Source organism: Cheilinus undulatus, linkage group 13 (genome assembly GCF_018320785.1).
Source record: "Cheilinus undulatus linkage group 13, ASM1832078v1, whole genome shotgun sequence".
Classification (NCBI taxonomy): Eukaryota; Metazoa; Chordata; class Actinopteri; order Labriformes; family Labridae; genus Cheilinus; species Cheilinus undulatus.
In genome coordinates this window covers 20,971,080-20,988,657 of record NC_054877.1, presented here as the reverse complement: position 1 = coordinate 20,988,657, position 17,578 = coordinate 20,971,080, and the positions used below count along the sequence as shown (strand labels likewise).

At 41.1% G+C, this 17,578-nt stretch overlaps 1 protein-coding gene across 5 annotated transcripts in view; it reads left to right on the top strand.

Moving 5' to 3' along the window:
- The window catches only part of LOC121519859 (zinc finger protein 521-like), a 126,641-nt gene extending 115,324 nt beyond the window's left edge, over positions 1–11,317 (top strand). For all 5 annotated transcript variants that reach the window (XM_041802945.1, XM_041802944.1, XM_041802948.1 and 2 more), the window contains one exon: positions 9,970–11,317. In XM_041802945.1, the coding sequence (XP_041658879.1) occupies positions 9,970–9,999 (30 nt within the window). In that variant the 3' untranslated portion in view covers positions 10,000–11,317. The remainder of the gene's footprint in view (positions 1–9,969) is intronic.
- The last annotated feature ends 6,261 nt before the right edge of the window (positions 11,318–17,578 follow it).

The following is a 17,578-nucleotide window of genomic DNA, read 5'->3' as shown; positions in this document are numbered from 1 at the left end:
AGAGGTGAAGAAATCAGTAATGGACAAATGAAAAGAAACTTTGAAGACAATCAGAAAACTTTGATAGTTGTAAAGTGGATGTAGTGCTGCTTCAGATGACACCGTAAGAGGAACTTTTTTTTAGCATCCATAGTGGATAGAAAATGTATGCTACAAACATTAAATCAACAATTTCACTGGTTCAGACAGTGCTCTCACCAAAAATGACATGCATCATGCTGTAATCAGAAAGCATTCCAGCTGAGTGAAAAAAAAGTTACATCGAGTGGGGAGTATGACATGATTGAACATACATTTATTCTAAAACCTGATGCTTTAAAATGATAGATCATCATTTAAGCACATTTATACCTACTGATGCACACGTACCCGTGTGTAAAGATAGGTTTTTAGTGTTTTAAATTTGTGTCTAACGATAAAACATCTACATATGTGCTAACGTGATATTCATAATTGAACATCTTGCAGCTAAGATCAAACACTGCATGTTTGAATTAATACTTAACTATATTTAAGCCATTATTTTATTATATAAAATGTTAAATTGATAAGTGCTGTAAAATACAATTAAAACTTAGATTTTATTGTGCTATTCCTAATTTGGCACATTTGAGTGCTGGTAAGTGCAAGATTAAACATTTAATCCCCTCATATCAGCTCTCAAATGTTTGTAAGAGTGTTTTGGGGTGCTCTCAGATTTTGTTCTCAGCTAAGAAAATCAAAGATAGAAAACTTTGGTGAATGTCAGAACCTGCGTAAGAGGGTATTTAGATTAAATTTTTTCTCAAGAATAGTTGGTGAATGAGGCCGAGTGATCCTGGTCCCTCCAGAGATGTCAAATATGAGGAGGCATTTTTTGCTTTACATTCCCTTAGCTGTTGTTTTTCCCGTCCATCATTCAATTCCATTATCATTCATGGAAGTGACAAGAGTTGTAAGTCGTGTTGAGGAGAAGAAGGACTGGGGTGCCGTTCTGACTTATCCCTCTCCTTAGACACCCGCAGGACATGTACCTTAATTGGAGTGTCTTTTTAAAGGATTCCTTCAAAGACAATCCGAAGCTCCCCGGCCTTAATGAGTGCTGAAAGTGACATGAGAGCACATCTGCATCATGTTCTACTTCCACACACAAATGAGACTCTCCTCTCCCTGTGTGATTGCTATTATTGCCAAGCTGTGACCAATTCAGCTGTTTTAATTAAGCATATTTATAGGCTTCACCATCACCAGGTGTAAACAGCTATGCATGTCATATCATATGTCCTGGACAGGAAACTTGGAGAGGAAGAGATGGACAGTCAGAGGAGGGAAAAAGTGCATCCAAAGAAATTCTTTTTGGGATACTTTAAATGCACTAAGTTGACTCTTAAAGATAATATTTAAGGCCTTTCTTCTTCCATCTCCTTTCTTAAAAAACTCACTCTTCTGTGTGAAGCACAGAGACTTTATTCCCCAGAAGTTTTACTTTCTTTTTTCATGAATTTTAAAATATGCCCCCAAACCACCCTAACTGCCCCGCGTCCCAAAAGTGTCGCACAAAAAGCAAAGCTCCGCGTGTTTATCCCTAAGCGGCTCTCAAACACCCCGTTTTCCCTGAATATCTTGATCTGCCAAGTATGACAGCTCATCACGCTTTTGAAAGTTGTATATGTATTTTTTTTTTCCTTTTATTTGACAACTTGTTTTCTTCTTCATCACCCCAGGTGCTCAGAATTCTGTCACCATTTCAAAAAGTTTCACTACAAAATAAAAGAACAAGGAATTAGAAAGAAAAGAGCATCTGCTTGTGAGGCGCCATCATTAATATTTAAGCTTATTTATAATTATGTACAACACTGTACACAGACTGTAAATGGGGACATAAACAGCCTTAGATGAGTGGAGATGTATCACAATAGTAGTGTTCTAGTTTTGTAGGTGGATCAGAATTAGACAGCATGACAGACCTAATGATCCTGGGAGGATTTTCTCTTTCTCAGAGCCTTTGTGTGTGAGTATACATCTGTGTGCGTGCTGTATGTATTTGTCTTTGTGTCTGTCTCTCCCAGGGTCTGATATGTGCATGCAAACACATTGTCTGGAGGGAGACATGACAAAAACTCCCAGAAGCCTTTGAGCTTCTCTTTTTTTTCTTTTTCCTGTGTTGCACCACTGGGGAAAGTTAAATCCAAACAAAGAGGAGAGACACTCGGTGCGCTGTGCTCGAATCCATCACCGGATCTCTCCCTCAAACACGCTGCCTTTACTTTTCTTAGTTTACTCTTTCGACAACTTTGATAAACACCATTTTAAGCGCTTCTCAGGAAATTCACTACAGGTTTAATTTGCTGCCTGTAGTGATTTGATTTTCAAGTGTGCTATCACGTTGTTGATGTTAACAAAATGCAGCAGAGGCCAAAATAAACAGCATTAGAACAATTATTCCCTCTTGAGTTTCATATTCACACATTGCAAACACAAAAGTAATTTAACTCTTCAGTTTTTAAAAGGGATTTTGAATGACATTGTTCAATTAAAAGCTCATTTTCTGATGAGAGAGAGAACACATGAGAGTGTGCGTTGACTGGCGCCCCCTCATAGAAACGTAGGGGAAAATTTAGTCCTCAAATATCCCTGCATTTGTGAAGTGGCATGTCTAGCAGCACAGTAGAAGGGGGCATCGTGTAGCATCCCTAGTCAAAGTCTGTCCCCGACTGAAGTGGTTAAATGTGAGAGTAATTGTGTTTTGTTTCTGGGACTGACATGTGGAACCCCATGGACCCCATCTCCCTCCCAGTGACAGGCAGAGATCCTCCCCCCTCGCTCTGTCTAATTAGAGGATGTAGCCCAGGGCTCATGTCCCAGGAAGACCCATCCCCCTCCCAAGATGGCTCCCCTAAGAAAGCCCTTAATTGGGTTCTTTAGTCATAGTCTTCATTTTGGCTGGAAAGGCATCTGTGTGTTGCTATCACCTCAGAATACAGTTTGTATCGCTCTCTTGTGTTGTGTTTTTTTCTCTTCCTCCCCTCTCACTGGTCCTCTCTCTATCGCTCTCCCCGTCTCCCACTCTCTCCTCACTTAATGAGGCCCCATAATAACACAGCAGTTGTGCAGTTGTTTTGCTACCTCAGTCAAACAGCAGGATCACTGCATAGTGTGTTTCTAGTACCATTCACTTGTCTACTTAGACAGGGTAATGAGTATCATTTGGAGCTACAAAGCACCAGCCCACAAAAAGGGTGGTCCGTCATCTTTGGTTACACCTCAGACATGTTTGCTGGGGGTACTTAGACGTCCAATCAAAGCATTTCAAACGTTAAGGATTTATTTCATATTTTTACAAGCATTCAGAGAAAATGACCACACACAAATGACACATGGAAGACATTGAAATCCGGCCTGGTGCTGTAACCGTACGACCATGACTCCCCGGGCACCTCACTTCAAACAAGACGCTCTGTTACCAAGGAGACCAGGCCCGGTTGTGGCACAACAGCGTTCGGGGTCAACCTTCCCCACGGTCTGATAAGTGATGACTGTGGAGAATGCCAACTGCTGTATTATTTATTTATTTGATTGTGTTCTTCAATGGCTAAAGTAGGCAGGAGTAAGCCTGGCCTGAGGTCAGAGCAGGGAAGGATTACTCCCTAAGTGGACCGGTCAGCAGCAGGGAACGCACAAAGGGAGGACTGAGTCAATACTGGACCCAGTTCAACACAACATTAGACATCCAGGCACAATGCAGCACTCTTGTCTTCCTGCACTGCACTTTGAAATAAAAGAAAACACACTCTGAGGTAGGATTTTCACCAAATTAGCCCGCTAATTGGGTCATTGGTCGAGGTCCACTGTTCATCCTTCAATCCTAACACAAACATGAATTACCTTCTTGGAGTAGCCCTGCAGTCTTTTTAAACCTCAAATAAAGACCACAGCTTCTTTGTTTTAGTATCTTTGATGACGTTCTCTTGTGCGTTAATTAAATTCCTGAGTGATGACTACGGGTGTGTGTAGGTCTCAGTGGTTTTGAGCACACACTCCCTCATGCTCCAGATGCAGCTATACACGCTTACTGTATGCAGAGAAACTCACTGATAAGAGTTTTAATCAGAGCTCAGACTGGGATGTTTACACTTTCAGCTGCTTCTTCAGATTTTTGATTATAGATAAACTAAATAAGAAAATGTAGCCACCGGGTGTGAGAAGACTGTGTTTAACTCTTGTGATCACATAGATTCTTAAATGTGTTATCTAAAATGTAAGAAACAACTTGACTCATTATAGAAATGTTTTGCTTTTGTTTGGGCTTATTAAGCAAACAGACAGAAATAAATGTCTAAAATAATCACTTAAATGTACTATATTGCCAAATAAACTTGATCTTTTCTGAAATTGAATATATTGTAGTATAAAAGCAGTCACTGTGTTTTTTACACATACTTGTGACATTTTTCCACCTTTAAAACTTTTTCACTTCACGCTGTTTATCTCTTAAAAGTTGCCGGTTGTGGTGCCCTTTAGCTCGGTTTTTAGAGTAGGCATCCATATTCAGAGGCTACAGTCCTTGGCGCACAGCTAGTAGGATTGTGCATCCTTATTAAAATTGTCCACCAATCTGTTGTTTAACGTCATTTTCCCTGCCTTACAATTGGTGTGTCTTTACACTCTTATGTTAAACTCCAAAAAACATAATAACATCATTTTGATTTCTTTTTTTGTTTGTGTTGAAATTCATTACACTTCCAAAAATATTATTCACACCTATTTATTTATTCTTCAACTTTATTTTTAATGACTTTTTTTTTTTGCCGTTTTATCTCATAGGACAGCAGAAGAGAGATAGGAAATATGGGGAGAGAGAATGGGGGGAAGACATGCACCAAACAGCCAGGAATTGGCTTAGCTTCGCTCTGCCACTCTCTCGCTAAGCTGCTCTTGCAACCCTCCTCCACCCCAGCTCCTCCTTTATTCTACTTCTGACTTCATCACTCTCATTCTGTTGTCATTGATGCCTGCTCTGCTCTTGGTATTTTGCCACTCCTCTCCCTGCCTCAGGCTTTACTTTTTGGCATAGGAAGTCTCTGTATATGGGCGCCTGCTCTACCCACTGAGCTAAACCAGCACCTTATCCATGGTTATTTTTATAAGTTTAACCCAAGGTAGGAATGCACTGACACAGTTTTTTTTCTAGTCTACGTATGAACTTGGGAACTCTCCAATACCAAGTCCAAACTGAAATACTGAATATTATTGTGTTAACTCATTATTTTGACTGTCTGATATATCTTAACAAATGTAAAGTTTTCCAGCTTGCCTTTAACATAATAAATGAATCAGAAATTTAAAATTATAATGAAATTTGCCCAAATATGAATGTATATATTACTAAGATGACATTAGATAAAGATTATTTTATGCTGTTGTTCTAAAAGGAAATACCCGGATTACATAAACCAACAAAGTCAATAATAAAAAGTTGATTAACCCTTAAAACAGCTGCAAGCTGACTTGACAAGAATTTTTTGTTTGTCTTGGAAGAATATAAATTCATCTGAACCTATAATCAGGTACAGTGATTGGTGTGTTGGTCCCTTTAAATCTTCAGTTTGTTGATTGTGTTACACATTCACAGAAAATTACTCTCGACTCAGTTGCTCCCCTAAAACAGAGGACTATTAAACAACAGAGACCTGTTCTTTGTTTCAGTTCAGAAACTCGTCTTCTTAAGCAAACTTTGCGAAAAATTTGAAATTATATGGTGCACCAATAAGCCCAAAGAATTGTGTGAATACATCTTTTCAGCCCTGTAGCCAGGCTAACAGACAGCCACAGCTTCACTGAGCTCTGCATTTCTTTATCTCTTCGCTGTGACGATTCCGTGGACCTTTATAGTGATAAAATTATGAAAATTAGAACAAAATTAGACGTTTCTTATTTGAACCAGATGTTTATTTATCCATGAGAACTCAGATCAATTGTCTCTTCATCTAAACCATCAACATTTCTTTTAGACCCAATCCCAACCAAGCCTATCAAGTCAGTTTTTCCTCTTTTTAAACAGTTAACGCTTGTTTTAGGCACCATAGCTAATTATAGACCATATAGGCTACACAAGCAAAGATTGATTGATTGATTGATTAATTGATTGAGTGATTGAATCTTTTAAAAGTAGATTTAAGATATCACGCATGCGTGCTCTTCCTGTTCTCTGCTTGGAAGTGTACAGTTACAGCTCCTGTCTCCATCTTCTTTTCTAAAAGATCTGACACTTAAAAGGGAAAATATCATGGATTTTGATGATCTTTAAGGCATCACTAACATTTTAGTCCTGTCTTAACATGGATTTTGTAAGATTATATTTGCGACAATCTATTTTAAGCACTTCATCATCTATTTCTGGTGGTGAAAAAGTTTGCTTATGAACATTTTCATCGTGTTTTTGGTTGAGGAATGTAACACCACCCTGGAAGCTAACCTTTTTAAGTTAAAACAATTTCTTTGGCACTAAGGAAATAATTTGAGTATTTAAGCTGTTTTGGGTATGACTATGTAACCCAACTGTATTTTTTCATACTTTAATTCATGAAAAGTTAATGCATCAATATTAGTTTAGTTTCAAGTTACTGACGTATAATTTTGAATTGCACCTTTAACTGCACCTTTAAATTGTCACAATTTAAAGGTGCAGCTCTCTGAATTGGAGGGCCCCATAATGTGACAGATTCTCCTCACTTCCCTGGTCCAGGTTGAAGTCGGTTGAAGTGCACGCTGGTTGGTTTGTTTGAGAAGCTTTGAAAAGGCTGATGCTTTAGAAGTTGTTATTGCTCTCTCAGCTCTCTAACCACTCGATAAAGCCCAGGTTTAATGTAACACGCTGCATAACACCAGGTAGAGGAACAGACACGATGTATTTAACATGTGCTCTGCAGGTATTAACATTATGCTAATCAAACGTTGTTAGCGTTGTGATTAAGCTTTACATGATCGCTCTGTGATGTTGGACAATGAGAGGATTGTCTTTAATACGGGGAGATCAGATGAAAGAGTGGTTGTGTGTGCATGTGTGTGTGCTGCTCCACTGGCCTTTCCTCTGCAGAGCTGATGTAAGAGATGCACCTCTGTTGCCTCACTGGAGACCAGCTACTATCGATGGAGACTGGAGCAATGGGGAACGACATAAAGAATGATTAGTTAATAAATCAACTCCCCAGCCTACTTGCACTTTCCAGCTCTGTGCTCTTCCCCAATTGTTCCCCATTTTTCCTCACCCCTCTCCTTTTCTGTGCTGCAGCGTTAAATTCCTAAGACATGTTGCACCTGTTTGCATGGGTACACAAGACCCCCGCCGGATGTTCCCCCTCCTCTTCCACCACCCCTGAGGGCGTTGCAGTGGGGTGATGTAATCAGATGAAAGCGGCGGTTTAACGGTGGCACAGAGAGAAAAAGGAGAGGAGGAAGAGGCTCGCTCCGAGCCAATGCAGCCAGTCTTCATAAGGGAGAAGCGGGTGCGCATTATTGATCAGAGCAAAATTTAATTTAGTGGGGAATTGACTGCTATGGTTTACCTGAACACTGCTGCTAACTGGGCCCTGCAGCAGGCCTGTGTGGCCAGCAGGTGGTTGAAAGGATCGAGGAGGAGATTAAGGGTTGGAAAGAAGGGAAGGAAATGGATGATAAGGGGAATGGCAGAGTTTCAGGGGGAATAGGAGGCATGAAAGGAGAGAGAGAGCAAGGATGAGAGCTAAAAGGCTTAATGGAGGGCATCTAATCCTAAATTGCACTGATTCTAGTGTCACACCATTAGTGACATCCTCGTTTCCTTGGATGTTTTGGTCATTTTCTTGTGTAAGTCGTGAATTATGTCTCAGATCTAATTTGACATTTGTATTTGGGAGCTGTAGGTGTTAACTTGGTGCAGAGCTACTTTAAGAACTTGACAAGGATGAAGATTGGAAAGTGAATTTCCACCCTCTCTCCCTTCTTTCTTCCAAACTCACACACAGAACAGTTTGCAGCTTCTCTGCGGAGTTAAGTATCCACAGAGATAAAGGTATCAGTTTCATTTTCTTTTAAGGTTTTTTTTTCCCCCCACTTTTCCTCTATTTTCCCTTTAGTCTGCATGGCTGCCACAGCCACTGAAGTCGTTTAACACCGTCCTTGAGAAAGCCCTCAGTGAGAAAACTCCTGGCATGTTTAAGGAAAAGGTAGAATGCAGTGTGTGTCAGACAGAGCTGGGACATGCAGAGGGGGGAGCTGTTCCCCAGAGGGGTTATTTTCCCCTCTAATAGCTGTTACGAGCCCTACATTATATCCAAGGAGCTACGTTCCTTTGGGGTCCACACATACACCTAGGCACACTCGCACAAAGGCGTGCACACTCAGTTGAGCACAAATTTTCTCTCTGTTTCTCCCTCTTCCACACACACACAGTACTAGCCGCTTTGCTCTCCTCGTGTCAATATCCTGCCATTTGAAGTCACGTACTGCAGGGGCTTCTGGGAGTCGCCGAGGAGCCAGGCTGACGGGTAATGGGCCGCATTCATTAATAAGGTTGCCGTGCTCCTGTCCCTCCTCAGCAACGCCAAGGATGTCTTCACCGGGGGGTAGGAGGGGGTTGGTAGAGTGTAAGGAGGAGTGGGGGGGTTGAGAGCATCCCGTGGGGAGTCTCCTCCCAGACTCACTTAAAGGAGCTTTATTTCAGCAAGAGAGGAGAGAGCGAAGCAGAGGAGCTGTCCGGGGGCCGCCTCTTTTAGAAAAGAGGGAGAGCACGGGGCCCTGGCGAGCCACGCTAACCCTTACAGGGGTCACACTGCTGCTCCCCGTCAAACAGCTTATTACCCCACCTGTCGGGAAGTAATCGCTCTAGCTGAAAGGAAAGCTGTCGAGGTGTTTAAATGCTTTATATGGAGGCAGCTGAAAGGGTAAAGAGGGAAGGAATGAATGCGAGGGGGGCTAATAGTCGTATCCCTGCTCTAGCCCGAGGGATTCTGCACCGCCAGGACTGAAGGTGACTGCTTTGGTAAACCCCCTCACTCAGGTCGCTCTAATCATTTTCACTCTTAGGTGTTATATTTTTAAGCTAGTTAAGCTGTAAAATGTCATTTCACATTCTTGTGCACTCTATTCAGCGCCTATGTGTGCATCGATGTGTGTATTTGTGCATGCATGCGTGCAGATGTCTCTGTGACAGGTGTGTCTAGTCCATGCCAGTGTAGAGAGTCCAAGGCCGTGTTTTAAACAGAGCGCAGCAAGTGGGGCATGTAGTTTGCATTAAAGGGATTAGCAGTCACTTCAAAAGATGACCTGGATTTTGCCCACCAGGGACACCAGTTACACACCCCCTGGTCCACGCTCCCTTTAAAGAACCTGGCACAGCTGCCCCACTACAACCACTTTCAATGGTCTGTGTGTGCTGCTGCATATATTGAAGGGGATACAGCAAAATAGAGAGATACTGTCAGCTTGTTAGAAAATGTGCACCATTGCATATTCACAGCAGGATCAAATCACCTGAACTTGTTTTTTCCCTCCTGCGTTGTACCTTTGCAGTACATTCAGTACATGTAGGCTCTAGATAATCATGACTCTCAGGATAATGTTCCATCAGGTGTGTCGGCACCTTGTTATGGATTTGTTTCCATGGACACAGCCTTTGATAGTGACGCTGGATTTCTGAGGAATGGGATGTTATCTGTCAGTGGTCGTGTGCCTTTGTGTTAGACTAAGACTTAACTAGGCCTAATCCCAGAGCAGGCAGTCATTGATCCTCACACAGACTCGACTCACGTGAAAATTAATTGGATCTGGTAACGATGATGTTCAAATGTCAACATAATCAAAAGCTGATTCTTGTCAGTCACTACTTTAAAGTGATTTTAAAGGTGTATTTTGTCCTCGGAGAGGTTCTGCTCTCCTTTATAACAAAATAAAAGCTATGTTTGTTGTATGTGATCATAACGTCTCCCCTGTTTTCTTTTTGTGTCCTTGCAGAACCACACGTTGACTCAGCACAGCAGCTAACATGGCAAAGATCACGACGCGGAGAATAATGTCTGACCGCCAATTACCGTTGAGCGCAGTTTCCCACTGATTGTCTCGCACTGAACTTTCGATTCAGTTACACCGCAAGGAACCACGCCACAGCGAGAAAAAAGAAAAGAAAAGAAAAAAGGGGGGAAAGAACACAAAGAGAACCCTCTCTTTTCTTTGCTAACCATTATTTCAAAAAGAAAAAAGCCAACTTGTTTGTACATAGAATTCATGTGTTGCTTAACTACAGCTATATTGCAATCTTATACAGTATTTGCAAATGTACATTTCAAAATGTTTGTCCAAAAAAAGAGAGGAGAGGGGGTTTAAAAAAGATCAATGACATTGTCAATCAGACCAGATGGGACTCAAGCAGTTGTGTGAAGGAGAAACAGGGTGCCACTGAGAGCGAAGGAACCCATAAGGAGGACTCTTTTCATCAGCACCCCTCCTGCCGCGCAGCGCGTCCCAACATGGTCAATCATTATGGGGCAGAAACGCTCGGTTCACCAGCATCACGTCTGCGTCCATCCTGACGTGGCTGCCAGAGGACCAGCTGAGAACGGCAGTGCAACTAATCTGCGCTGAAGTTCAGACGAGATGGAGAAAAAAGAAAAAAAAAACAACAGAGAAAAGAAAAACAGGACAGGATGCTGATATATGCAAACGCAGTGACACAGATTTGGAAAAGGCTAGTTCCTCTGGTTGGCTCGTGAACAGAGGCGTGAAGCTCCCATGTGGCTCTCAGAGCATGGGGAACAATCTCCGGCCCACTGACTCAACCTGTACATTTCTGTTGTTAATGTTTACTGCTCATTGAAGCCTGGAGATTACTGGAATATTTTTTTCCTCTATGTTCTGCTATCTTTACATATTTTTCACAATTCAGTTGGATTTGGGGTCATTCTGTCTTTCTCGGGGATGAAGCGTAGTGATGTAACTACGTCCCTGGCTCTCCTGGAGAGTGCCCAAAGTTCCTCCTCTTGTGTTTTTTTCTGCAGTGTCCCATCGCTCTCTGCTCAAGCTGGACGCCAGTGTGGCATCAAAACTTTGAAAAAAACCCATTCTGTTCTGTAAATGTTTTGCATTCATTGAACCTGAGATGCACTTTTGTATAAAAAAACTTTAATGTTTTGACATTTTGATTGAGAATTGTTCGTACACCGTTTACAGGAAACCACCATCTCCTGCAGCAAAAGGACAGTTATCTCTGATGTTATTAAAATGTATTGTACAAATATGGAGTTCTGTATTTGGCAGAACTCAATTTTTTGTGTTGCACATGTGATGGAAATATTAAAAACTGTATGAAGAAGTGGTTCCATTGTCCTCTCATTATCTGTCTTTTGTTATTGTGTGCACAATTAACCCATCAGACAGGACCTGTGACAGCATAAACACCATCATCATCAAAAGCTTACACTGCTTTTTTCTTCCCATTGTATCAAATTGCATCCTATTTTCTCAGTCCCTCGTGGCTCTCGCTAACAAACATCTGAGCATCTTAAGGGAGGTCTGTGTTATTAATGACTCCATTACCCATCACCCTGTGCGGTCCCATTCCACACACCCATGCGCGAGGTCTATTTAGGGAGCCTCCAGCGCTCCGGGAGACGGAGGGAAAGATTCTTCTGCCTTTGCCGAGCGGGACAAAACCCGTGAAACAACATCTGTCTGTCCCGGAGAATGATTCATCAACAGTGACACACGAGCAGCAAAACATTTGTCCAAGCTTTTCATTTTATTTTGAAAGGGCTCAGAGCTGTAGCACTGTAACTGGGTTAAATTCTGGAGAAAAAAATAACTGTAAAGTAATTCTTACTATGAAATATTGCATATATTATCAAAAACTATGTAAAGATTAAAAATAAATAAGTGAAACAGATAATCAGTTCCACATAGTTCACTCAAATGTAAAACTTTCTCCCTCTTGGCACTGGTGGACTCAGAGGGGGTATGGGGTGTGATCGCCTACCCTGCTACCCTGTTTGAAAAAAAGGCTATAAAAGTGCCCTGTTAGATTCTTCAATGATAAATAAGCACAATAAAATGATAAATGTTGAATAATGGTGGTGAAGTAGGGAGTAGTGCCCTCTTTTGTGCTCTGACAAAGTTTCCTAGGCTGCTCTGTAAAGACTAGTTTATGCTCTACGCACACATGAAAATAGAAACATGAATTTTAATCATGATGACTGTCACTGCCCTCATACTAGCGTGCATCTTTTATGTTGTAAGGGAATTATCGATGAGGGGTTGCCATCTATGCTCAGCTGTGCTAATATAGCTGTCTGTTTATGCCCAGGTGAGCTAACATAATTTCTAGCAACTCTCAGTATGCTGCGATATTTCTTCAGAATTAATTAATCGTTCTTTTATCAAATGATTCTTTTTAGTTGCGTTTTGCTACTCAGGGTTGTTGCCTCCATTGCTCAACAATGCCCCCTCGATTGGCTAGTATAGTCACAAAGGTCTGTCCGTATCCATATGTGTTTTAAATATGGTGTGTATATAAGCCTTAACTGAACAATGTCCCCTCTCTGATGCCATCCAAGAGAAAAGATTTGACAAAGTGCCCTGCCCTGTTAGTGGGCATAATTAGACAAGGTGCCATCTAAGATCCCCTCTAAGTTGAAAAAAATGGACAAAATGCCCTAAATAGTGCCTAAGTAATTTCTCATCTGTTATATTGCAATAGTGTAGTAGGCAATAGTGCCCTCTTTGATGCTTTGTAAATGGGAAATATTTGACAAAGTGACCTTAAGAGTGCCATCCAAGTGGGAAAAATTGGACATTGTCCCCTCTCTGGTGCCATATAAGTTGACAAAATCAGACAAATTGCTTCCTAGGCTCCCCTGTGAGTTGTCAAAATTGGACAATTATCTTATTCTGTTTGGCAAAATGCCCTGAAAAAGTTCCTTAATAATTCCTTATCTGTCGTATAACAGTGTTGAAGTAGGTAGTTGTGCCCTCGTTGGTGCTCTGTAAGTGGGCAACATTTGATAAAGTGCCCATGTTGCTCTCAGTGTGGGAAAATTTGACAATGTCCCCACTGTGGTGCCACTAAAAAGGACAAAAATTGGACAAAGTTCCCTCTAGTCTGCCCCTGTAAGTTCTCGAAATTTGACAGAGTGCCCTCCAAGTGGACATGATTAAGAACCACCTTTTATATGCTATAGTGGACTTCTTTTGCTAAGTGCCCTAAGGAGTTCTTAAGTAATCCCTCATCTGTCGTCTAACAGTTGTGAAGTTGGTAACAGTTCCCTCTTTGGTTCTCTGTAAGTTGGCAGCATTTGATAAGGTACCCTGCAAGTGGACACAATTTGACAGAGTGTCTCTGGGGTGGCCTCTTGGTGGACAAAATTTTGACAAAGTGCCCATAGGCTACCCCGTAAGTTGCTCTCCTCTATATCCTATAGAAGGCAACATTTGACAAAGTGCCCTTTTGTATAGCCTGTAAGTGGGCAAATTTGACAGTGCCTCCAGGGTCTCCAAAATCTGACAGTGTCCTCCTCAGGCATTGGAGCAGATGTCCAGTGGTGAAGAAGATTTTAATGAAGTTTCATGAAGTATACTTTTACCAACATCTTTGTGTATCTTTGTGGGGAAAAAAGTTCCTTAATAGTTCCTTACTTGTTGTATAACAGAGATGTATGTATCATAATGAAAAACATTTAATCTAAACTATTCAATTTCTATTTGACTTTTTGTGTGCTGGAGCCCTACAGTATACGGCAGGTGCCCTTTTATTATTCCACCCCTGACCCTTAAACATCCTGACACCACTGCCTCTTGGTGATAACATTGACTTTTTTGCCACTAATGATCACATAGTGTCTGAAGCTTGTTTTATTTAATTTTAGATCAAATATAGCATGAAGCTGGCATGTTTCCTGTTATCTACAAGCTTTTCTTTCATTAGCACAAAGGGGATCACAAGAGGAATGGGCAGGCCCTTTAACAGCAGCAGATTTCCACAATGGGGACACAACCCCCCCATCCAAACCTGAGATGGTACAGCCCAGCATTAACTGTCATACTGAATGCAAGCTGGGCATCCATTAAACAACTTTGCTAGCATCTCCCCGTGCCAGGCACTTTTAATAAGCTTCAAGGGCATTTGAACGGGTCCAGAACTTTGCGTTGCCAGAGATGGACTGGCCCACATCATCCATTACATTAAATTGGGTGGCGGCCTCCAGCTCATATTTATGATTTAATTAAATTCACTTGTGAGGCGTATCAGAAGCACTGTGGCCTCCCTTTTAACGCCAGCCTAAGCAGCACAACACGCACACACACATGCAGCAACACACAAATGCATACCCAAGCGCTGTGTTTCTGACACTCGCCCAAGTGTGAGACTTTGTGGGCGCTTTGGCAGGGGCGTTCTCAGGGGCTCATTTAAAGCAATATAATTACTCAGCCCCCAAGTATTCTTCCATCAGAAAGCAGCAGAATGGATGGCGTGTTAAGAGATAACTTAGCGCGGCTGATCCTCTGCGGTGTCGTTGCCTGAACATAACCTCACTGCTAGTGGTGCTCGTTCTTCTAAGAGCCCGGCCAGCGCTCAGTGAAACTGGGCGGCCGGGCCAGATGTTTGGGAGTAGCTGGAACGCCATTGTTCTTGTCCAGGATGTCTGTGAAATGGCATTTTGTTTTTTCATTTGACAGGCTAATACCCACATTCCTCCTGAGGGAAAGTGGCAGCCTGTGCTAAGACTTTATTAAAGAATTATGAGATCCGAGTGAACCTGTGCAGTATGTTGTTGAAAATGTGCCATTTCCTCCAGTAGAGAACAAGCCTGCACAAATGTAAGTATGCATTCAGTTCCTTCTCCCTTGTGTTCCAGTGTCCTTGCTATAACTCTTCTTTGGTGCAAAAATTTAGTTTGGTTTGAGAACTCCACATTGTTAGGCCGTGCATTCCTCCTCCTGAAGGAGACCTCAGAGACCTCTTATGGCATTCAATATGTGCGCCCAAGCGTGAGATCCAGATCCATTTGGCCGGGAGATCCGCTGGGACTGTCTGGGGTAACCCAATCTCTCACACGGGCACTCCACATCCAGAGAGCCATCTTTTCACTTCACAGCTGTGTCAGCAAAATGGACGCCTCAGCATCAGTGTGTAGCTCTGAAACAGGGTTTAGAGATTATGCACAAGAGCTTTTACTAGTTTGTTTCATGAGTAGCATGTATTATTTTGGGTACATGCCATTAAAACAGTGCTAGCAATAAGGACAACAGTTGTGAAAGCTTTTATATGGATTGTCCTCCTGAGGTAAAAGTCACTTCATAAACATTTTTGACAAATGTATGGTGACAACGGTACTCTCAGGTAATAATCATAAAGATCGTGGAAGCTGTTTTTTTATGGACTAAAGAATATAAGATAAGATGAGACATAAAATTATAAATCCTGAAATAAATTCTTGTGTCAGGTTGCCCCAACACATCAGTACTACTGTCCTTCTTAGTGCACTGTGGTCAAAGTACTGCATTGTCACCCAGCAGCCACAGTAAAGTCAAATGAGTCTATTATTGTGCCTTAATGTCTCATTTCATTAAAAAAAAAAAAAAAAACTCACAGACAGCTCAGTGGTTACAACAAAAGCCATCTTCACCTTGTGTTATCAAACATTTCCCTTCTTACTGTTCCCTTATTTCCCTATAAATCCAAAACTCATGTTATAATCTACTTTAAGTTACTAACTTTCTTCCAAAATAAAAGCAGGCCGGCATCCAAACAGGAAGTTGATTTGAGGCAATGCAAAACTCCGAAAGGAAACGAAAACAGTTTTAGATGCAAAATAGTGCAATTTAATAGTGCGAAAAATTGGACATTTACTACAAGTAACTACAGAAATTCTGAGATTTATCATAATTTCAAAAAATTAATCATTCAACAGCCCTATTTATAACATATGAAACTTTAGAATTATTAAAAAAAACAATCAAAAAAAAAAAAAAAAAAAACGCCTGAACAGAATAAATAGAGCCATAATAATTTATAGCGTAAGATAGGTATGCAGCAGAACTGTAGACATAAACTGGTCTAGTCTCAGAAAAAACAACCAGCTGTGTATTAAGACAGCACAACCCAGTTGTCAAGAGGGGTCTGGCTTCAGACCATACATCTCTACCGGTCACTCTCACAGACCATTCATCTGAGACACTGTTTATCTCAGAAAGGAAGTGCCATACTTTGCCGTTACAACCTCCTTCCAGTTTTAGAGTTTTTTTAAATTCAGCTTTATTCATGCACAAAGTCTGCCAGTTGCATCCATGAAATAACGGCAATGCAAAATCACAGACAAAGAAAAATATATAAATTAAGTAGAGCAGGTAAGAGGTATGTAGAGGCTAAAATACAGTAGCTATGCTAGTTACATACTTTATGTATCTACATAAGTAAATGTAGTTAAGTTAGCTTTAGCAAGCTGAGCTTTAGCAAACAGCTAAAGCTAACATAGAAAACAATCTATGTATCTTACATGGCTGCTTTGTGAGCTTAGCTTTAGCTACCATAGCTATTTGTGGCTAAGTTAGCTATAGCAACCTGAGCTTTAGCAAATGTAGCTAAAGCAAACCAAGCTATGTTGATACATAGCTTACGTAGCTGCTTTGTAAGCTTAGCTACATTAGCTACGTAGCTTATATAGCTAACAGGGCTATGTAAGTTATGTTTGTAATCAGGATTTGCAGGTTTAGATATTAACTTTTATTTTGGTTACCTTAACCCTTCCTCTAATTATTGGAATTAAATTTGATTTAATTTGGAAAGTTTTAGCATGTATTTCTGTTCTGAGATATACTGTGTCTCAGATGTATCGTCTGCAGCCTGACTGTTTGGGAAGTTTCTGATATTCTTCAGCCAGTCCAAATTATTTAATAATAAAAAGCAGAGTTTTAAACTTCATACAGTGCCATATATAATAGAGCAGTGGGACCGAAAAAAAATCAAATGTGTACCTGAACATAAAGAACTCCTCATAAAAATGACACATTTAATTGTTTGTTTGATTTTTACCAGGTACATGTCAATGGCCCACTGAAAGTGGCTCCACCTGCATGTGGGTCTTAAACAAGTTGGAACCACTGCAGGATAGTCTTATGAATATTAGTGCTGGCCATTAAGAGGGAAAGGAAACCAATTTTAGACTGTTGTCTAACCAGAATATGTAACATTAAATAAGTGACAGTATAAATATTCATCCCTTCAAAATGGCCGACCTAATTCAACAGAGGTCCAGTATTTGGTGCTAGCAGTCTCACAATTAGTGAAATAGGGATCACCTGAGTGCAGTGAACGTGTCTCAAGTGATTTTTGTATAAAGACACCTGTGTCTGGAAGGTCCAGCCACTTGTTAATCAGTATTCCTGGCTACCATTACACCATGAAGACAAAAAAAATTCTGAATGTTCCCTAAAGTCCAGGTAAATCCATCATTAAGAAATGGAATGAGTATGGCACGTGGGTAAATCTGCCTAGATCAGAGAAGAAAGACACTAGTGAGAGAGGTCACCAAGACACCTATGATTACTCTGAAGGAGTTACAAGCTTCAGCAGCTG